Here is a 24,936-nt window from a genome sequence, read left to right as displayed (position 1 = left end):
TGTATTCATTATTGTACGACCCTGTTCGATCATTCATTATTGTTTGATCACACATTGTATCCATTATTGTACGACCCTGTTTGATCATTCATCATTGATCACATTGTATTCATTATTTACGACCTTGTTTCATCATTCATCATTGTTTGATCACACATTGTATTCATTATTGTACGACCTTGTTTGATCATTCATCATTGTTTGATCACACATTGTATTCATTATTGTACGACCCTGTTTGATCACTCACACATTGTATCTATTATACGACCCTGTTAGATCACAACAATTAGTATGATCACACATTGTATCCTCTATTTGAGCACAAATAATTATATTTAGGTATGGTAACGCAATAACACGTATCATCTTGTCATTATTCTCAGAATTAATATCATCCGCTACCCAGTTCTAAGAATTAATATCATCCGCTACCTATATTTGTAACTGGCAGTACAGTCATTGAATTGGAGGGGCATCACGTGGTCGGCGTGGCGGCGTGGTCCTGCGGAGGAGGACCCCAGATGGAGTGTCCACTTCAGCCTTCAGGCAGATATTTAGTGTCCTCTTTGCATGTAGAAGTCGCCAAAGGTAAATCACGTTTTTCAAACATAATTCAATCCAACTGCAACAGAGTTTACAGTCCTGTATTATTATATAAGCATACTTCGTGTTATTCTCGGTGTAAATGAGGAAATGAAGTCTGACTGACATCCAAGTATACTCAACTATACGACATATATTACCCTAACAATATGACAGTGGGTATGGCATCACACCAACACAACTCAGTGTTGATATATCGATGCCTGTGGGTTGATATATCTATGCCTGTGGATTGATATATCGATGCCTGTGGGTTGATATATCGATGCCTGTGGATTGATATATCGATGCCTGTGGGTTCATATATCGATTCCTGTGGGTTGATATATCGATGCCTGTGGGTTCATATATCGATGCCTGTGGCAGCATTTCCTTGTATGTCTGTTGTTTGCAGTTTGATAGATTTTTCTGTTTGAAGTTTCGAAACAAGTTAATCTCTTTTGTTATGTGTTGGTACTTAATATTCAATGTTTTACATGCTCTCTTACTGTTGTGAAAATATGACCTTTTATTTGTTGTAAATGCTCATCAAGCATCTATTAGTTGAACTGTTCTTCGATGGCAGGATTTTAAACCGTTTACATATATTTGCTATTAATGTGTAATTTCCTCTCTTCACGATATGGCTGAAATATTGTCGGTATGATGTCACTGACTTTCTCGAAGCATGTTAATCTGCGTTTCATTATAACCCATCTCACAGGTATTATCTGAATTGCTAGACATAACATACTGCGTAAATTTCTTCTTCAGGTGTTATGATTGTTTCTACTGTGGATTTAATTACGTTTTGAAAATTTAAAAGCGTGATATCGGAATGAAACATACACTGATAACAGCGTGATATCGGAATGAAAAATACACTGATAACAGCATGATATTGGAAAGAAGCTATACATTGATAACAGCATGATATTGGAAAGAAGCATACATTGATAACAGCATGATATTGGAAAGAAGCATACATTGATAACAGGATGATATTGGAAAGAAGCATACAATGATAACAGCGTGATATCGGAATGAAGCATACATTGATAACAGCATGATATCGGAATGAAGCATACATTCATAACAGCGTGATATTGGAAAGAAGCATACATTGATAACAACATGACATCGGAAAGAAGCATACATTGATAACAGCGTGATATCGGAATGAAGCATACATTGATAACAGCGTGATATCGGAATGAAGCATACATTGATAACAGCATGATATCGGAATGAAGCATACATTGATAACAGCGTGATATCGGAATGAAGCATACATTGATAACAGCGTGATATTGGAAAGAAGCATGCATTGATAACAGCATGATGTCGGAATGAAGCATACATTGATAACAGCATGATATCGGAATGAAGCAAGCATTGATAAAAGCATGATATCAAATGAAACATACATTGATAACAGCGTGATATTGGAATGAAGCATACATTGATTGAACCAGCATGATATTGGAAAGAAGCATACACTGGTAACGCCGTGATATCGGAATGAACTTTATACTGATAACAGTGTGACATCAAAATGAAGCACACACTGATAACAGCTTGATATCGGAATCAAGCATACATTGATAACAGCATGATATCGAAATGAAGTATACATTGATACCAGCGTGATATCGGAATGATGCATGCATTGATATCAGCGTGATATCGGAATCAAAGATACACTGATAACAGCATGATATCGGAATCAATCATACACTGAAAATAGCGTGATATCAGAATGAAGCATGCACTGATAATAAAGTGATATCCAGAGAAATGAAGCATACACTGATAACAGCGTGATATTGGAATCACAACAGCATGATATTGAATGAAGTATACACTCACAACAGCGTGCGGAAATGAAGATACTCACAACAGCGTGATATGAATGAAGTATACACTCACAACAGCGTGATATCGGAATGAAGTATACACTCACAACAGCGTGATATCGGAATGAAGTATACACTCACAACAGCGTGATATCGGAATGAAGTATACACACAACAGCATGCATCGGAATGATATCGGAATGAAGTATACACTCACAACAGCGTGATATCGGAATGAAGTATACACTCACAACAGGGTGATATCGGAAATAGTGTATATCGGAATGAAGTATACACTAACAACAGCGTGATATCGGAATGAAGCATACACTCACAACAGCGTGATATCGGAAATGAAGTATACACTCACAACAGCGTGATATCGAAATGAAGTATACACTCACAACAGCGTGATATCGGAATGAAGTATACACTCACAACAGCGTGATATCGAAATGAAGAATACACTCACAACAGCGTGATATCGGAATGAAGTATACACTCACAACAGCGTGATATCGGAATGAAGTATACACTCACAACAGCGTGATATCGGAATGAAGTATACACTCACAACAGCGTGATATCGGAATGAAGTATACACTCACAACAGCGTGATATCGAAATGAAGTATACACTCACAACAGCGTGATATCGAATGAAGTATACACACAACAACACAACAGCGTATACACTTCACAACATGATATCGGAATGAAGTATACACTCACAACAGCGTGATATCGGAATGAAGTATACACTCACAACAGCGTGATATCGGAATGAAGTATACACTCACAACAGCGTGATATCGGAATGAAGTATACACTCACAACAGCGTGATATCGGAATGAAGTATACACTCACAACAGCGTGATATCGGAATGAAGTATACACTCACAACAGCGTGATATCGGAATGAAGTATACACTCACAACAGCGTGATATCGGAATGAAGTATACACTCACAACAGCGTGATATCGAAATGAAGAATACACCGATAACAATCATACACTGATAACAGTGCTATATTGGAGTGAAAGATACGCTGATATCAGTGGGTGTACATCGGAATGTGCGTGCTATATTGTGGCGAGGTTACTTTCTTAAGATTCCTAGGATTGCCAAGTGTGAGACCTTCCATGTGTTTTCCGGCCCTGGGATATCTGTCGAATGCTTGTTCACTTCCCTGTTGAAGGAAACAACAGCAGGAGTCCACATCTTTTCAAAGTTGAAATGATAGCATTAATATGAATCTACTTCTTCAATACCCTTTTTAACGTTATTATCACAGCGTTAAGATCGACCTGGAACCGTAACATGGTCATGATCCTCTCTGTGGCTCTGTCTCTCTCTCTCTGTCTCTCTCACCTTCTCCCCATTGCGCTCCTCCGCTCTCACCGATCACTCCACTAGCCCACTCCTCACTCACCCACTCACCCACTCACTCACTCACCCACTCACTCACTCCCACCCACTCACACACTCACCCATCCACTCCTCCACCAACTCAGTCACGCACTCACTCATTAACCCACCCACCCACCCATTTACTCACTCCTCACCCAACCACTCCACTCACTCACACACACACCCACTCACCCAATCACCCACTCACCCACTCATTCACCCACTCATCAGGTCACTCCTCATCACTCACTCACTCACTCACTCACCCGATCAACCACTCAACCCACACCCACTCACTCACTCACTCACTCACTCACTCACCCACTCACCCAACCATCCAACCACTCACTCACCCACTCACCCGCCCACCCACTCAATCACTCAAACACCAATCAATTTCAAAACACATCAAGAAGGAAACAAAGGTCCAACTCCCTTCTACTGATGAAAACCTGGGAAACATATGTCCAGCCCCCGTCTTCAGATAAAAACCTGGGAAACAGATGTCAAGCTAGAGTCTGTAGATATAGACCTGGGAAACATATGTCCAACTCCCGTCTACTGATAAAAACCTGGGAAACATATGTCCAACTCCCGTCTACTGATAAAAACCTGGGAAACATATGTCCAACTCCCGTCTACTGATAAAAACCTGGGAAACATATGTCCAACTCCCGTCTACTGATAAAAACCTGGGAAACAAATGTCCAACTCCCGTCTACTGATAAAAACCTGGGAAACATATGTCAAGCTCCAGTCTGCAGATATAGACCTGGGAAACATATGTCCAACTCCTGTCTACTGATAAAAACCTGGCAAACAGATGTCAAGCTCCAGTCTGCAGATATAGACCTGGGAAACATATGTCCAACTCCCGTCTAAAGATAAAAACCTGGGAAACAGATGTCAAGCTCCCGTCTGCAGATATAGACCTGGGAAACATATGTCCAACTCCTGTCTACTGATAAAAACCTGGGAAACAGATGTCAAGCTCCAATCTGCAGATATAGACCTGGGAAACATATGTCCAACTCCTGTCTACTGATAAAAACCTGGGAAACAGATGTCAAGCTCCCGTCTGCAGATATAGACCTGGGAAACATATGTCCAACTCCCGTCTACTGATAAAAACCTGGGAAACATATGTCCAACTCCCGTCTACTGATAAAAACCTGGGAAACATATGTCCAACTCCCGTCTACTGATAAAAACCTGGGAAACAGATGTCCAACTCCCGTCTACTGATAAAAACCTGGGAAACATATGTCCAACTCCCGTCTACTGATAAAAACCTGGGAAACATATGTCCAACTCCCGTCTACTGATAAAAACCTGGGAAACAGATGTCCAACTCCCGTCTACTGATAAAAACCTGGGAAACATATGTCCAACTCCCGTCTACTGATAAAAACCTGGGAAACAGATGTCAAGCTCCCGTCTGCAGATATAGACCTGGGAAACATATGTCCAACTCCCGTCTACTGATAAAAACCTGGGAAACAGATGTCAAGCTCCCGTCTGCAGATATAGACCTGGGAAACATATGTCCAACTCCTGTCTACTGATAAAAACCTGGGAAACAGATGTCAAGCTCCAATCTGCAGATATAGACCTGGGAAACATATGTCCAACTCCTGTCTACTGATAAAAACCTGGGAAACAGATGTCAAGCTCCCGTCTGCAGATATAGACCTGGGAAACATATGTCCAACTCCCGTCTACTGATAAAAACCTGGGAAACATATGTCCAACTCCCGTCTACTGATAAAAACCTGGGAAACAGATGTCCAACTCCCGTCTACTGATAAAAACCTGGGAAACATATGTCCAACTCCCGTCTACTGATAAAAACCTGGGAAACAGATGTCCAACTCCCGTCTACTGATAAAAACCTGGGAAACATATGTCCAACTCCCGTCTACTGATAAAAACCTGGGAAACAGATGTCCAACTCCCGTCTACTGATAAAACCTGGGAAACATATGTCCAACTCCTGTCTACTGATAAAACCTGGGAAACATATGTCCAACTCCCGTCTACTGATAAAACCTGGGAAACATATGTCCAACTCCCGTCTACTGATAAAAACCTGGGAAACAGATGTCCAACTCCGTCTACTGATAAAAACCTGGGAAACATATGTCCAACTCCGTCTACTGATAAAACCTGGGAAACATATGTCCAACTCCGTCTACTGATAAAACCTGGGAAACATATGTCCAACTCCGTCTACTGATAAAACCTGGGAAACATATGTCCAACTCCCGTCTACTGATAAAAACCTGGGAAACATATGTCCAACTCCCGTCTACTGATAAAAACCTGGGAAACATATGTCCAACTCCCGTCTACTGATAAAAACCTGGGAAACATATGTCCAACTCCCGTCTACTGATAAAAACCTGGGAAACATATGTCCAACTCCCGTCTACTGATAAAACCTGGGAAACATATGTCCAACTCCTGTCTACTGATAAAACCTGGGAAACATATGTCCAACTCCCGTCTACTGATAAAACCTGGGAAACATATGTCCAACTCCCGTCTACTGATAAAACCTGGGAAACAGATGTCCAGCTCCGTCTACTGATAAAACCTGGGAAACATATGTCCAACTCCTGTCTACTGATAAAAACCTGGGAAACAGATGTCAAGCTCCCGTCTGCAGATATAGACCTGGGAAACAGATGTCCAACTCCCGTCTACTGATAAAAACCTGGGAAACAGATGTCAAGCTCCCGTCTGCAGATATAGACCTGGGAAACATATGTCCAACTCCTGTCTACTGATGAAAACCTGGGAAACAGATGTCAAGCTCCAGTCTGCAGATATAGACCTGGGAAACATATGTCCAACTCCTGTCTACTGATAAAAACCTGGGAAACAGATGTCAAGCTCCCGTCTGCAGATATAGACCTGGGAAACATATGTCCAACTCCTGTCTACTGATAAAAACCTGGGAAACAGATGTCCAACTCCCGTCTACTGATAAAAACCTGGGAAACATATGTCCAACTCCCGTCTACTGATAAAAACCTGGGAAACATATGTCCAACTCCCGTCTACTGATAAAAACCTGGGAAACATATGTCCAACTCCCGTCTACTGATAAAAACCTGGGAAACAGATGTCCAACTCCCGTCTACTGATAAAAACCTGGGAAACATATGTCCAACTCCCGTCTACTGATAAAAACCTGGGAAACAGATGTCCAACTCCCGTCTACTGATAAAAACCTGGGAAACATATGTCCAACTCCCGTCTACTGATAAAACCTGGGAAACAGATGTCAAGCTCTACTGTCTGCAGATATAGACCTGGGAAACATATGTCCAACTCCCGTCTACTGATAAAACCTGGGAAACAGATGTCCAGCTCCCGTCTGCAGATATAGACCTGGGAAACATATGTCCAACTCCTGTCTACTGATAAAACCTGGGAAACAGATGTCCAGCTCCGTCTGCAGATATAGACCTGGGAAACATATGTCCAACTCCTGTCTACTGATAAAAACCTGGGAAACAGATGTCAAGCTCCCGTCTGCAGATATAGACCTGGGAAACATATGTCCAACTCCCGTCTACTGATAAAAACCTGGGAAACAGATGTCCAACTCCCGTCTACTGATAAAAACCTGGGAAACAGATGTCCAACTCCCGTCTACTGATAAAAACCTGGGAAACATATGTCCAACTCCCGTCTACTGATAAAAACCTGGGAAACATATGTCCAACTCCCGTCTACTGATAAAAACCTGGGAAACATATGTCCAACTCCGTCTACTGATAAAACCTGGGAAACAGATGTCCAACTCCCGTCTACTGATAAAAACCTGGGAAACATATGTCCAACTCCTGTCTACTGATAAAAACCTGGGAAACATATGTCCAACTCCCGTCTACTGATAAAAACCTGGGAAACATATGTCCAACTCCCGTCTACTGATAAAAACCTGGGAAACAGATGTCCAACTCCCGTCTACTGATAAAACCTGGGAAACATATGTCCAACTCCGTCTACTGATAAAACCTGGGAAACATATGTCCAACTCCGTCTACTGATAAAACCTGGGAAACATATGTCCAACTCCGTCTACTGATAAAAACCTGGGAAACAGATGTCCAACTCCCGTCTACTGATAAAAACCTGGGAAACATATGTCCAACTCCCGTCTACTGATAAAAACCTGGGAAACATATGTCCAACTCCCGTCTACTGATAAAAACCTGGGAAACATATGTCCAACTCCCGTCTACTGATAAAAACCTTGGAAACATATGTCCAACTCCCGTCTACTGATAAAAACCTGGGAAACATATGTCCAACTCCCGTCTACTGATAAAAACCTGGGAAACATATGTCCAACTCCCGTCTACTGATAAAAACCTGGGAAACATATGTCCAACTCCCGTCTACTGATAAAAACCTGGGAAACAGATGTCCAACTCCCGTCTACTGATAAAAACCTGGGAAACATATGTCCAACTCCTGTCTACTGATAAAAACCTGGGAAACAGATGTCAAGCTCCCGTCTGCAGATATAGACCTGGGAAACAGATGTCCAACGCCCGTCTACTGATAAAAACCTGGGAAACAGATGTCAAGCTCCCGTCTGCAGATATAGACCTGGGAAACATATGTCCAACTCCTGTCTACTGATAAAAACCTGGGAAACAGATGTCAAGCTCCAATCTGCAGATATAGACCTGGGAAACATATGTCCAACTCCTGTCTACTGATAAAAACCTGGGAAACAGATGTCAAGCTCCCGTCTCTGAGATATAGACCTGGGAAACATATGTCCAACTCCCGTCTACTGATAAAACCTGGGAAACATATGTCCAACTCCCGTCTACTGATAAAAACCTGGGAAACAGATGTCCAACTCCCGTCTACTGATAAAAACCTGGGAAACATATGTCCAACTCCTGTCTACTGATAAAAACCTGGGAAACATATGTCCAACTCCCGTCTACTGATAAAAACCTGGGAAACATATGTCCAACTCCCGTCTACTGATAAAACCTGGGAAACATATGTCCAACTCCCGTCTACTGATAAAAACCTGGGAAACAGATGTCCAACTCCCGTCTACTGATAAAAACCTGGGAAACATATGTCCAACGCCCGTCTACTGATAAAAACCTGGGAAACATATGTCCAACTCCCGTCTACTGATAAAAACCTGGGAAACATATGTCCAACTCCCGTCTACTGATAAAAACCTGGGAAACAGATGTCCAACTCCTGTCTACTGATAAAAACCTGGGAAACAGATGTCAAGCTCCCGTCTGCAGATATAGACCTGGGAAACATATGTCCAACTCCCGTCTACTGATAAAAACCTGGGAAACATATGTCCAACTCCCGTCTACTGATAAAAACCTGGGAAACAGATGTCCAACTCCCCGTCTACTGATAAAACCTGGGAAACATATGTCCAACTCCCGTCTACTGATAAAAACCTGGGAAACATATGTCCAACTCCCGTCTACTGATAAAAACCTGGGAAACATATGTCCAACTCCCGTCTACTGATAAAAACCTGGGAAACATATGTCCAACTCCCGTCTACTGATAAAAACCTGGAAACAGATGTCCAACTCCCGTCTACTGATAAAAACCTGGGAAACATATGTCCAACTCCCGTCTACTGATAAAACCTGGGAAACATATGTCCAACTCCGTCTACTGATAAAACCTGGGAAACATATGTCCAACTCCCGTCTACTGATAAAACCTGGGAAACAGATGTCCAACTCCGTCTACTGATAAAACCTGGGAAACATATGTCCAACTCCCGTCTACTGATAAAAAAAAACCTGGGAAACAGATGTCCAACTCCGTCTACTGATAAAAAACCTGGAAACATATGTCCAACTCCGTCTACTGATAAAAAACCTGGGAACATATGTCCAACTCCGTCTACTGATAAAACCTGGGAAACATATGTCCAACTCCGTCTACTGATAAAAACCTGGGAAACATATGTCCAACTCCCGTCTACTGATAAAAACCTGGGAAACATATGTCCAACTCCCGTCTACTGATAAAAACCTGGGAAACATATGTCCAACTCCCGTCTACTGATAAAAACCTGGGAAACATTTGTCCAAATCCTGTCTACTGATAAAAACCTGGGAAACAGATGTCAAGCTCCCGTCTGCAGATATAGACCTGGGAAACAGATGTCCAACTCCCGTCTACTGATAAAAACCTGGGAAACAGATGTCAAGCTCCCGTCTGCAGATATAGACCTGGGAAACATATGTCCAACTCCTGTCTACTGATAAAAACCTGGGAAACAGATGTCAAGCTTCAATCTGCAGATATAGACCTGGGAAACATATGTCCAACTCCTGTCTACTGATAAAAACCTGGGAAACAGATGTCAAGCTCCCGTCTGCAGATATAGACATGGGAAACAGATGTCCAACTCCCGTCTACTGATAAAAACCTGGGAAACATATGTCCAACTCCCGTCTACTGATAAAAACCTGGGAAACATATGTCCAACTCCCGTCTACTGATAAAAACCTGGGAAACATATGTCCAACTCCCGTCTACTGATAAAAACCTGGGAAACAGATGTCCAACTCCCGTCTACTGATAAAACCTAGAACATATGTCCAACTCCCGTCTACTGATAAAACCTGGAAACACAGATGTCCAACTCCTGTCTACTGATAAAACCTGGGAAACATATGTCCAACTCCCGTCTACTGATAAAACCTGATAAAAACCTGGGAAACATATGTCCAACTCCCGTCTACTGATAAAAACCTGGGAAACATATGTCCAACTCCCGTCTACTGATAAAAACCTGGGAAACATATGTCCAACTCCCGTCTACTGATAAAAACCTGGGAAACATATGTCCAACTCCCGTCTACTGATAAAACCTGGGAAACATATGTCCAACTCCCGTCTACTGATAAAACCTGGGAAACATATGTCCAACTCCCGTCTACTGATAAAAACCTGGGAAACAGATGTCCAACTCCTGTCTACTGATAAAAACCTGGGAAACAGATGTCAAGCTCCCGTCTGCAGATATAGACCTGGGAAACATATGTCCAACTCCCGTCTACTGATAAAAACCTGGGAAACAGATGTCCAGCTCCCGTCTGCAGATATAGACCTGGGAAACATATGTCCAACTCCTGTCTACTGATAAAAACCTGGGAAACAGATGTCAAGCTCCCGTCTGCAGATATAGACCTGGGAAACATATGTCCAACTCCTGTCTACTGATAAAACCTGGGAAACAGATGTCAAGCTCCTGTCTGCAGATATAGACCTGGGAAACATATGTCCAACTCCGTCTACTGATAAAACCTGGGAAACACAGATGTCCAACTCCTGTCTACTGATAAAAACCTGGGAAACATATGTCCAACTCCCGTCTACTGATAAAAACCTGGGAAACATATGTCCCTCCCGTCTACTGATGGAAACCTGGGCAACAGATGTCCAACTCCCGTCTACTGATAAAAACCTGGGAAACATATGTCCAACTCCCGTCTACTGATAAAACCTGGGAAACAGATGTCCAACTCCCGTCTACTGATAAAAACCTGGGAAACATATGTCCAACTCCCGTCTACTGATAAAAACCTGGGAAACATATGTCCAACTCCTGTCTACTGATAAAAACCTGGGAAACAGATGTCAAGCTCCCGTCTGCAGATATAGACCTGGGAAACATATGTCCAACTCCCGTCTACTGATAAAAACCTGGGAAACATATGTCCAACTCCCGTCTACTGATAAAAACCTGGGAAACATATGTCCAACTCCCGTCTACTGATAAAAACCTGGGAAACATATGTCCAACTCCCGTCTACTGATAAAAACCTGGGAAACAGATGTCAAGCTCCCGTCTGCAGATATAGACCTGGGAAACAGATGTCCAACTCCCGTCTGCAGATATAGACCTGGGAAACATATGTCCAACTCCTGTCTACTGATAAAAGCCTGGGAAACAGATGTCAAGCTCCCGTCTGCAGATATAGACCTGGGAAACAGATGTCCAGCTCCCGTCTGCTGATAAAAACCTGGGAAACATATGTCCAACTCCCGTCTACTGATAAAAACCTGGGAAACATATGTCCAACTCCTGTCTACTGATAAAACCTGGGAAACATATGTCAACTCCGTCTACTGATAAAAACCTGGGAAACATATGTCCAACTCCGTCTACTGATAAAAACCTGGGAAACATATGTCCAACTCCCGTCTACTGATAAAACCTGGGAAACAGATGTCCAACTCCGTCTACTGATAAAACCTGGGAAACAGATGTCCAACTCCCGTCTACTGATAAAAACCTGGGAAACATATGTCCAACTCCCGTCTACTGATAAAAACCTGGGAAACATATGTCCAACTCCCGTCTACTGATAAAAACCTGGGAAACAGATGTCCAACTCCTGTCTACTGATAAAACCTGGGAAACATATGTCCAACTCCCGTCTACTGATAAAACCTGGGAAACATATGTCCAACTCCCGTCTACTGATAAAACCTGGGAAACATATGTCCAACTCCCGTCTACTGATAAAACCTGGGAAACATATGTCCAACTCCGTCTACTGATAAAAACCTGGGAAACAGATGTCCAACTCCCGTCTGCTGATAAAAACCTGGGAAACATATGTCCAACTCCTGTCTACTGATAAAAACCTGGGAAACAGATGTCAAGCTCCCGTCTGCAGATATAGACCTGGGAAACATATGTCCAACTCCCGTCTACTGATAAAACCTGGGAAACAGATGTCAAGCTCCCGTCCTGTCTACTGATGAAAACCTGGGATATATGTCCAACTCCTGTCTACTGATAAAAACCTGGGAAACAGATGTCAGCTCCCGTCTGCAGATATAGACCTGGGAAACATATGTCCAACTCCTGTCTACTGATAAAACCTGGGAAACAGATGTCAAGCTCCGTCTGCAGATATAGACCTGGGAAACATATGTCCAACTCCCGTCTACTGATAAAAACCTGGGAAACATATGTCCAACTCCGTCTACTGATAAAACCTGGGAAACATATGTCCAACTCCGTCTACTGATAAAAACCTGGGAAACATATGTCCAACTCCCGTCTACTGATAAAACCTGGGAAACATATGTCCAACTCCCGTCTACTGATAAAACCTGGGAAACATATGTCCAACTCCCGTCTACTGATAAAACCTGGGAAACATATGTCCAACTCCCGTCTACTGATAAAACCTGGGAAACATATGTCCAACTCCGTCTACTGATAAAACCTGGGAAACAGGATGTCCAACTCCCGTCTACTGATAAAACCTGGGAAACAGATGTCCAACTCCTGTCTACTGATAAAAACCTGGGAAACAGATGTCCAACTCCCGTCTACTGATAAAAACCTGGGAAACAGATGTCCAACTCCGTCTACTGATAAAACCTGGGAAACATATGTCCAACTCCCGTCTACTGATAAAACCTGGGAAACATATGTCCAACTCCGTCTACTGATAAAACCTGGGAAACATATGTCCAACTCCTGTCTACTGATAAAACCTGGGAAACATATGTCCAACTCCCGTCTACTGATAAAACCTGGGAAACATATGTCCAACTCCGTCTACTGATAAAACCTGGGGAAACATATGTCCAACTCCCGTCTACTGATAAAACCTGGGAAACATATGTCCAACTCCGTCTACTGATAAAAACCTGGGAAACATATGTCCAACTCCCGTCTACTGATAAAAACCTGGGAAACATATGTCCAACTCCCGTCTACTGATAAAAACCTGGGAAACAGATGTCCAACTCCCGTCTACTGATAAAAACCTGGGAAACATATGTCCAACTCCCGTCTACTGATAAAGACCTGGGAAACATATGTCCAACTCCCGTCTACTGATAAAACCTGGGAAACATATGTCCAACTCCGTCTACTGATAAAACCTGGGAAACATATGTCCAACTCCCGTCTACTGATAAAAACCTGGGAAACATATGTCCAACTCCCGTCTACTGATAAAAACCTGGGAAACATATGTCCAACTCCCGTCTACTGATAAAAACCTGGGAAACAGATGTCCAACTCCCGTCTACTGATAAAAACCTGGGAAACATATGTCCAACTCCTGTCTACTGATAAAAACCTGGGAAACAGATGTCAAGCTCCCGTCTGCAGATATAGACCTGGGAAACAGATGTCCAACTCCTGTCTACTGATAAAACCTGGGAAACAGATGTCAAGCTCCGTCTGCAGATATAGACCTGGGAAACATATGTCCAACTCCTGTCTACTGATAAAACCTGGGAAACAGATGTCCAACTCCCGTCTACTGATACTGAAAACCTGGGAAACAGATGTCCAACTCCCGTCTACTGATAAAAACCTGGGAAACATATGTCCAACTCCCGTCTACTGATAAAAACCTGGGAAACATATGTCCAACTCCCGTCTACTGATAAAAACCTGGGAAACATATGTCCAACTCCCGTCTACTGATAAAAACCTGGGAAACATATGTCCAACTCCGTCTACTGATAAAAACCTGGGAAACATATGTCCAACTCCCGTCTACTGATAAAAACCTGGGAAACAGATGTCCAACTCCCGTCTACTGATAAAACCTGGGAAACATATGTCCAACTCCCGTCTACTGAGATAAAACCTGGGAAACATATGTCCAACTCCTGTCTACTGATAAAACCTGGGAAACAGATGTCCAGCTCCCGTCTACTGATAAAACCTGGGAAACATATGTCCAACTCCCGTCTACTGATAAAACCTGGGAAACATATGTCCAACTCCGTCTACTGATAAAAACCTGGGAAACATATGTCCAACTCCCGTCTACTGATAAAACCTGGGAAACATATGTCCAACTCCGTCTACTGATAAAACCTGGGAAACATATGTCCAACTCCGTCTACTGATAAAACCTGGGAAACATATGTCCAACTCCCGTCTACTGATAAAAACCTGGGAAACATATGTCCAACTCCCGTCTACTGATAAAACCTGGGAAACAGATGTCCAGCTCCCGTCTGCAGATATAGACCTGGGAAACATATGTCCAACTCCTGTCTACTGATAAAAACCTGGGAAACAGATGTCCAACTCCCGTCTGCAGATATAGACCTGGGAAACAGATGTCCAACTCCCGTCTACTGATAAAAACCTGGGAAACATATGTCCAACTCCCGTCTACTGATAAAAACCTGGGAAACATATGTCCAACTCCCGTCTACTGATAAAAACCTGGGAAACAGATGTCCAACTCCCGTCTGCTGATATAAACCTGGGAAACATATGTCCAACTCCTGTCTACTGATAAAAACCTGGGAAACATATGTCCAACTCCCGTCTACTGATAAAAACCTGGGAAACATATGTCCAACTCCCGTCTACTGATAAAAACCTGGGAAACATATGTCCAACTCCCGTCTACTGATAAAAACCTGGGAAACATATGTCCAACTCCCGTCTACTGATAAAAACCTGGGAAACATATGTCCAACTCCCGTCTACTGATAAAAACCTGGGAAACAGATGTCCAACTCCCGTCTGCAGATATAAAACCTGGGAAACATATGTCCAACTCCTGTCTACTGATAAAAACCTGGGAAACAGATGTCCAACTCCCTGTCTGAAACAGATGTCCAGCTCCCGTCTGCAGATAAACCTGGGAAACATATGTCCAACTCCTGTCTACTGATAAAAACCTGGGAAACAGATGTCAAGCTCCCGTCTGCTGATATAGACCTGGGAAACATATGTCCAACTCCTGTCTACTGATAAAAACCTGGGAAACATATGTCCAACTCCTGTCTGCTGATAAAACCTGGGAAACATATGTCCAACTCCCGTCTACTGATAAAACCTGGGAAACATATGTCCAACTCCCGTCTACTGATAAAACCTGGGAAACATATGTCCAACTCCCGTCTACTGATAAAACCTGGGAAACATATGTCCAACTCCCGTCTACTGATAAAACCTGGGAAACATATGTCCAACTCCTGTCTACTGATAAAACCTGGGAAACATATGTCCAACTCCCGTCTGCAGATAAAAACCTGGGAAACATATGTCCAGCTCCCGTCTACTGATATAGACCTGGGAAACATATGTCCAACTCCCGTCTACTGATAAAAACCTGGGAAACAGATGTCAAGCTCCCGTCTGCAGATATAGACCTGGGAAACATATGTCCAACTCCTGTCTACTGATAAAACCTGGGAAACAGATGTCCAACTCCCGTCTGCAGATATAGACCTGGGAAACATATGTCCAACTCCGTCTACTGATAAAACCTGGGAAACAGATGTCCAGCTCCCGTCTGCTGATATAGACCTTGGAAACATATGTCCAACTCCTGTCTACTGATAAAACCTGGGAAACAGATGTCCAGCTCCGTCTGCAGATATAGACCTGGGAAACATATGTCCAACTCCCGTCTACTGATAAAACCTGGGAAACATATGTCCAACTCCCGTCTACTGATAAAAACCTGGGAAACATATGTCCAACTCCCGTCTACTGATATAGACCTGGGAAACATATGTCCAACTCCGTCTGCTGATATAGACCTGGGAAACATATGTCCAGCTCCTGTCTACTGATAAAACCTGGGAAACATATGTCCAACTCCCGTCTACTGATAAAACCTGGGAAACAGATGTCCAACTCCCGTCTACTGATAAAAACCTGGGAAACATATGTCCAACTCCCGTCTACTGATAAAAACCTGGGAAACATATGTCCAACTCCTGTCTACTGATAAAAACCTGGGAAACAGATGTCCAGCTCCCGTCTGCAGATATAGACCTGGGAAACATATGTCCAACTCCTGTCTACTGATAAAAACCTGGGAAACAGATGTCCAGCTCCCGTCTGCAGATATAGACCTGGGAAACATATGTCCAACTCCCGTCTGCTGATAAGACCTGGGAAACATATGTCCAACTCCCGTCTACTGATATAGACCTGGGAAACATATGTCCAACTCCCGTCTACTGATAAAGACCTGGGAAACATATGTCCAACTGTCTACTGATATAGACCTGGGAAACATATGTCCAACTCCCGTCTACTGATGGGAAACAAAACCTGTCTACTGGAAACATATGTCCAACTCCCGTCTACTGATAAAAACCTGGGAAACAGATGTCCAACTCCCGTCTGCAGATAAAAACCTGGGAAACAGATGTCCAGCTCCAGTCTGCAGATATAGACCTGGGAAACATATGTCCAACTCCCGTCTGCTGATATAGACCTGGGAAACATATGTCCAACTCCCGTCTACTGATGAAAACCTGGGAAACATATGTCCAACTCCCGTCTACTGATGAAAACCTGGGAAACATATGTCCAACTCCTGTCTACTGATAAAAAACAGTGGCATCAGTTTTACTTTTCTCGCCTCTGATATCAGCCACATACGCCTGGTCACTGCGGAATTTGAGATTTTATAACCGCTACAGTCATTTGCTTCAACTAACAGTCACTACTTCGAAACTTTAAACAATTTTTAAAACCAAAACAAGACAAGATATAACAGGGGACATATTGTTCTAATATTATCCAGTACATTTAAAGTACGTATCATCCAAGTGCAATCGACACATTAGCGTACACATATAGAGACGTACACCTAATTTCCAGATACAACAGGGATCCAGATACACTTAAAATGTCAGCATTAAGGGATTAAGATTAACGTACAGGTGTACGGGTAAGTGTGCGTATGTGTGTGTGTGTGTGCGTGCGTGCGTGCATGCGTCCGTCCGTGCGTGCTTGCGTGCGTGTGCGTGTGTATGTGTGTGTGTGTCACTTGAGGACATGATGATACTACAATTGGTTTAACGCTGTTTTTTTAGACAACTAGCATTGCGCAATCTCAAAGCCATTCAGTCCAAGTCAATATAGTTCTTGCTATTGGAACATGCCGAATTCCGAAGGTAAGCGTTGTCGCACATTTTAACATACGATTTTGTATTTGTGATCTAGGTAACAACCGGAGGAACTCATAGAGAAATCTCAAGATCTACACACCAACTGTGACCAGTTTGGCGAACTAAAACTATAAGAGCATCAAGGAGAGAATGGCTCGAGTAACACGGCTTGGTGTTGACCAGAGCGCCGATGCTGCTCATGTGGTATTTAATGAAGACTCGGAGGAGGACCATGTCATTGTACAGACGCTTTGCGGTGACATGGAAAGGTCGGGCATCCCCACTACATACTATCAGAGGGACGGGAGAGATGGGGGACTTGAGATGAGGGACAGAGGCAGCATGATGGAGAAGGCCGTCTGGTTGATCATCATCTACCTCCAGACGCCGGTTGAGGATCACGATGCTATGTTTGCCTTTGAGGAGAATATGGCTCTCTTTCTGGCAATAACACACGATGTACAAAATGTCATATTTTTGCTGGGAGGAGATGTTGAACCGGTCGTTTCAAAAGGGTTTCCATATTTGCGAATGAAGAAGGACAAGTCTTGGCTTGGGCGTTTAACAGGTTCAGTGAAGACTACACCTTCGAAGATAACCTGTAACCTGTTATATAGATACTGTTACCAACTGGTGCAACCACATGAATCAGTTTTCATGGTAACACGAGAATCTCTATCTCTGTGGGCAAGTCTATTTTCTCCCACAAATCTCAGCCTGGCTTGGACACTACAGTGTTCAAGTGGATCTCAAGCCTATGTTGTGACATTTCAAAATGGCTCTTTGGTAATAAAACGATCAGAGATTGAGGACAATGGCGAATCCACGGGTCTTGTCACAAATACGTCACTTTCTGAAAACGCAATGAACCTCATCTGTGATGTTGCTGACGCAGATTCTGGGGACAACGGGCCTGCTGTCTCACATCCTCAAGGGACTCTCATACACAACATAAACTGGACTGATGTGAGCACCATTAAACCATCATTGAAACAAAATGAAAGCTATTGTACAACTGTGGTGATAAGAATTATGCAAATCATGCAGTTTATATTCCTTCTAGGGATAGCTGTCATGCTTACACAAAGTATTTCCCCCGTCATTGTTGGCGTGGACAAGTCAACATTTCTACCTTACACAGCAGAAGTACAAATGGCTCTTGTGATAATATCTTTCCTTCTTTCTGCTGTCAATGTGTTCCGCAGTATAATATTCGTGTCGACTGAACTACCATGGATGACTGGCTACCAGCTGTTGGTGACTCTTGTGTCTGTTATCATGCAAGGACTGTTCACTGCAGACCTTCTACCCTTCCCTGTGGACATGACACCTCGGATAGGAGGCATTGCCGCTTTCGGTATCTTCAACATGGCGTTTGTAAGTGATTTTCTCGCGAGCAATCGCCTGAAGAATAAATGCAAATTGATTGCCAGAGTTCTTACATTAGGTTGTATGATCTTACTTTTGGTGGTTTACTGCACGATGTGTCAGCTCCGATACCAGGAACAGGGAGTAACACATAAAGCCACTTCGCTGATCACAGCCATTCATTTTGTCAGCCAGTGTGGACTTTTTAAATGTATCATGAAATACCTTCGGTATATAATTAGATTATTCTACCAAAGAAAAATTGGAAAATACGTTGAACTATTATTTTTTGTGATATACGCACTGATTTGGTTTATCCCAATTCTTTATTTTTATTAGCCAAGGGGGCTTCAGTCATGTCAACTTTCATCGGCTTTCATCATGATTACTCATGAAACTGGTACAACATGATCAGATTATAAAACAATTTATCTTTACATCGAAATCATTCACTCTGGAATAGGCATTCATTGCAATACTAACACGGGGATTCCTGGAATCATTATACTGTTTGGGCAGTTTGCTTGTTTGTTTCTGTGCTGTTTAACGCCGCACTCAGCAATATTCCAGCTATATGGTGGCGGTCTGTAAATAATGGAGTCTGGACCAGACAAATCAGTGATCAACATCATGGGCACCAAATCTACGCAACTGGGATTCGACATGTGTCAGACAAGCCTCACCACCCGATGCATGTCAAAGAAACCGTGACATATTTTGTAACTGATGGCATGTAATCCCCCTTTCTTCCTTTACTTGGGAGTCGTTTCCATTTGCACATCCTTTCATTCTCAATTATTTGGTTTGATCTAAGTTTCATATTGCTTGGTGTTACTTTGCGTTGGTTGACTAGTGACATTCGTGCCAATGTTTGAACACAAATTGTCATGTCGTTCATGCGTATCTGTTTGAATCGTATGTATTGTTTGCCATTAAACTACTGATGATAGCCAATTGCTAATTGTTGTTGTGAAGTTCTTTGTAAAGACGGGCTGTTAACCGTTTCATACAAGCAAAGGTTTTGCTTCCAGTTTGACGACAAATTACATTCAGGAGCAACAATGTGATAATAAACTGTTATCACCTACTGCAGAAGCCCAATATCAGGGGCCAGAAACGGTGGGTGCCGTTGTTGAAACGTCGCCTGGACGTTGAATATATACAACCCATTGACATGTTGCACATCGACCTGAAGCTGGTTCCCAGGGCCAACTGGTGGTATCATCAGAAGTGACCTGTCTTTAACAGGTCCGACGCCGGGGCGCCCTTTAAGCCCGATTTAAATCGATTTACAGCAGTTTATCGCGCTGCAGGTGCTTGTTCTGTTTCGTACATCGACCACAGGGTTTTGTTGTTACTATGGATTGAAAGCCCTGTGTCTTAGCTTTCACGTCATGTGCAACACGTGCTGGTGTCGTCACGTTTTCTCACCCTTAAAGCCGACCGAAGCTAAACCCCATGTACCTGACGGGAGCCAAAACAGCTCAGATTTGATATCACAAGGGGTTTGTTCTCTGCATCCCGCTTGCACTAATTGTCTCACACCCGGAGAAAGAAACATATGCATGCATATCATATATGAAAATGTTGCCACGTGCATGAAGCACCTGGGATCTTCACGGGGTCGACGTGGGGCGCCTGGTTGGACGTCCACGTCCATTTGGCCATCTGTTATAGACATGTCTTTTTACCAAGAAAAGAGCCTTGTTGGGGGAGCATCTTTTAAAAAAAAACGTCGCGTAGACGTTGAATATACACAAGCCATTCACATGTCGCACATCGACGTGAAGCTGGTTCCCAGGGTTAACTGGTGGTATCATCAGAAATGACCTGTCTTTAACAGGTTCGAAGCCGGGGCGCCCTTTAAGCCCGATTAAACCCGATTTACGGCAGTATTTCACGCTGCAGGTGCTTGTTCTGTTTCGTACATCGACCACAGGGTTTTGTTGTTACTATGGATTGAAAGCCCTGTGTCTTAGCTTTCATGTCATGTGCAACACGTGCTGGTGTCGTCACGTTTTCTCACCCTTAAAGCCGACCGAAGCTAAACCCCATGTACCTGACGGGAGCCAAAACAGCTCAGATTTGATATCACAAGGGGTTTGTTCTCTGCATCCCGCTTGCACTAATTGTCTCACACCCGGAGAAAGAAACATATGCATGCATATCATATATGAAAATGTTGCCACGTGCATGAAGCATCTGGGATCTTCACGGGGTCGACGTGGGGCGCCTGGTTGGACGTCCACGTCCATTTGGCCATCTGTTATAGACATGTCTTTTTACCAAGAAAAGAGCCTTGTTGGGGGAGCATCTTTTAAAAAAAACGTCGCGTAGACGTTGAATATACACAAGCCATTCACATGTCGCACATCGACGTGAAGCTGGTTCCCAGGGTTAACTGGTGGTATCATCAGAAATGACCTGTCTTTAACAGGTTCGAAGCCGGGGCGCTTTTAAGCCCGATTAAACCCGATTTACGGCAGTATTTCACGCTGCAGGTGCTTGTTCTGTTTCGTACATCGACCACAGGGTTTTGTTGTTACTATGGATTGAAAGCCCTGTGTCTTAGCTTTCACGTCATGTGCAACACGTGCTGGTGTCGTCACGTTTTCTCACCCTTAAAGCCGACCGAAGCTAAACCCCATGTACCTGACGGGAGCCAAAACAGCTCAGATTTGATATCACAAGGGGTTTGTTCTCTGCATCCCGCTTGCACTAATTGTCTCACACCCGGAGAAAGAAACATATGCATGCATATCATATATGAAAATGTTGCCACGTGCATGAAGCATCTGGGATCTTCACGGGGTCGACGTGGGGCGCCTGGTTGGACGTCCACGTCCATTTGGCCATCTGTTATAGACATGTCTTTTTACCAAGAAAAGAGCCTTGTTGGGGGAGCATCTTTTAAAAAAAACGTCGCGTAGACGTTGAATATACACAAGCCATTCACATGTCGCACATCGACGTGAAGCTGGTTCCCAGGGTTAACTGGTGGTATCATCAGAAATGACCTGTCTTTAACAGGTTCGAAGCCGGGGCGCTTTTAAGCCCGATTAAACCCGATTTACGGCAGTATTTCACGCTGCAGGTGCTTGTTCTGTTTCGTACATCGACCACAGGGTTTTGTTGTTACTATGGATTGAAAGCCCTGTGTCTTAGCTTTCACGTCATGTGCAACACGTGCTGGTGTCGTCACGTTTTCTCACCCTTAAAGCCGACCGAAGCTAAACCCCATGTACCTGACGGGAGCCAAAACAGCTCAGATTTGATATCACAAGGGGTTTGTTCTCTGCATCCCGCTTGCACTAATTGTCTCACACCCGGAGAAAGAAACATATGCATGCATATCATATATGAAAATGTTGCCACGTGCATGAAGCATCTGGGATCTTCACGGGGTCGACGTGGGGCGCCTGGTTGGACGTCCACGTCCATTTGGCCATCTGTTATAGACATGTCTTTTTACCAAGAAAAGAGCCTTGTTGGGGGAGCATCTTTTAAAAAAAACGTCGCGTAGACGTTGAATATACACAAGCCATTCACATGTCGCACATCGACGTGAAGCTGGTTCCCAGGGTTAACTGGTGGTATCATCAGAAATGACCTGTCTTTAACAGGTTCGAAGCCGGGGCGCTTTTAAGCCCGATTAAACCCGATTTACGGCAGTATTTCACGCTGCAGGTACTTGTCATGTTTCCTGCATCGACCACAGGGTTTTGTTGTTACTATGGTTTGAAAGCCCCGTGTCTTAGCTTTCACGTCATATGCGACACGTGCTGGTGTCGTCACGATTTCTCGCCCTTAAAGCCACCCGAAGCTAAGCGGTTTGGTCTACTAATGCCTACAGGGAAAAATAGCTACAGGGAATAATAGCTACAAAGGTTGTTGTGACAGCGATACGCTTACCTGCATACAAGTGGACTGTACCGGTTAGTGTGTACTAATACCTGCAATGGGATTAGGGGAGTAGAGGGCAAAAGCAATTAGCAGAGGCTATGCTTCATCTCCCACGGTTGAAGTATAGAAAAACATATTGAGGGATAAAACAAAGTGAGAAGGAAATGTTTAATTTATTTAGAGAGATTTTTCTTATTGAGAAGGCAATGTATTGCTTTGAAATGCTTGTAACCAAAGTCTTCTTTGCTAATAATGGCCAACCCAAAGAAAGTCGAGTTCTTCACATCACAGAAAGGAGGACAGCAGATACTAACAGAAGGCTACAGATACAGACTCAACAACCGACGACAGACCTGCGTGAACTGGAAGTGTGTTCATGGAGGCTGCCTTGGTAAGTGCACCACAGTCGGGCAGTTTGTCCGAAATCAGTCCCCACACAACCATCCACAGGAAGATCAGGTAGCTCTGAAGATTGCCAGTGTTCTGCGGCAACGGGCACTGACTGAAACAACGCCAGTACCGACCATCTACGACGAGGAGAATACAAGACTGGACCGAGATGAAGCAGCGACAGTCAAGTCATTCTATTCAGTGAAGAGCGGACTCTACAAGCAGATACAAAAGAAGATGCCGCTACTCCCAAGACGCTCAGCGAGGCGAATCTAACAGACTGCTTCAAGGAAACTTCTCATGGACTGCCGTTCCTTTGTATAGACGATGGAGACGACGACAAGATCATCTGCTTCGCCACAAGTGACCGCATGACTCTCCTACAAGAAGTCGACACGCTCTACATGGACGGCATGTTCTACTCCTGAGATCTATACAAAGATCGACCAGAGACTCACAACACTGAAGCACCAACTGACAACTGGAATCACGACCCCCATGCATAGAGTTCCTCTCAGATGCTGGACATCTGATTAAGTTGGCATTAGGTTGGATTAGGCATTACAATCAAAATATCAGAGCAAAGCTTGTGTGCCCCACCCAAACAAGTGCCTCTGCAAACATGACACCAATCAAGGCTCATTTGAAGACAATGTTGTGAGTAAGAACTCACCATGAAGCTACTTTAGGAATGTAATTGTGTGAAGGTAACCTTTAGTAACAAACAAAAAGAATTAAATATCACAAAAACTGTGTCTCCGTTTTCTCTCCACATGGAATTAAAGACAATACCAAGGCTCAGCGCAGCGATGAAAACGCTTTATTCATCCTTCCAGACAACATCAAACTAGGTGCAAACATAGCAAAAATGAGTTCGCCATCACACCAGGTGGAATTAAAGACAAATATCCTGGCTAGTTCGTAGACATTGAAAGCATGTGCCCCTCACCTGGTAACAATACTTCCAATGCCTCGACCGACCGACTGATTTTGAACCAAGCGTAGAAAATCACTTGAGCCAAGGATTATGCAATGTATTTCACTTTCACGTGCCCGACTTTACCTCGATGTTTACCCTCTTTATTTTAATAGTATTATGAGTTCTTTATTTCGTGTTGTTATTGTTTATTTTACGTTTTAAACTTCTTTGTATTAATGCTTTTTAGCTTTAAATTTATGTGATTGTGGTTTGGGTTAGTGATTTAGCTTAAAGAGAAGGCCGCAGGCTTTTAGGTTTAATTTTATGTTATTTCGGTTTTGGCTTAGCGTTTTAGATTAGAGAGAGAAGGACTTTCTGTCTTTTCACGTTAATTTTATGTTTTATTGTTTTGGGGTTAGTGGTTTAGTTTAGAGAGAGACGGTGTTAACTTGTACTTTTATTTTTGCATTCCCCATTTGTATGACCAGCATGATAAGGTATCGGTACTCGAGTATTAAAACTCAGCGCCCTGGTAATATCCGACCCATTATCTAAAT

At 43.2% G+C, this 24,936-nt stretch overlaps 1 protein-coding gene across 1 annotated transcript; it reads left to right on the top strand.

Annotated features, from left to right (window-relative positions):
• The first annotated feature begins 492 nt into the window (after nucleotides 1-492).
• LOC124290924 lies at nucleotides 493-20,122 on the top strand. Its single transcript, XM_046727768.1, has 2 exons — nucleotides 493-591; nucleotides 17,855-20,122. Exon 2 carries the CDS (start codon nucleotides 17,950-17,952, stop codon nucleotides 19,504-19,506), a length of 1,557 nt encoding a protein of 518 aa, XP_046583724.1. The 5' UTR covers nucleotides 493-591; nucleotides 17,855-17,949; the 3' UTR covers nucleotides 19,507-20,122.
• The last annotated feature ends 4,814 nt before the right edge of the window (nucleotides 20,123-24,936 follow it).

The sequence above is a fragment of the Haliotis rubra genome, unplaced genomic scaffold (genome assembly GCF_003918875.1).
Source record: "Haliotis rubra isolate DU_JTF1 unplaced genomic scaffold, ASM391887v1 Scf478, whole genome shotgun sequence".
NCBI lineage: Eukaryota > Metazoa > Mollusca > Gastropoda > Lepetellida > Haliotidae > Haliotis > Haliotis rubra.
The sequence above is the reverse complement of the archived record's forward strand: the minus strand, read 5'-3'. Positions and strand labels throughout refer to the sequence as shown.

Excerpts from the sequence above, each read along its gene's own strand:
- LOC124290924 (XM_046727768.1), top strand. The coding sequence starts at position 17,950 with ATGGCTCGAGTAACACGGCTTGGTGTTGACCAGAGCGCCGATGCTGCT.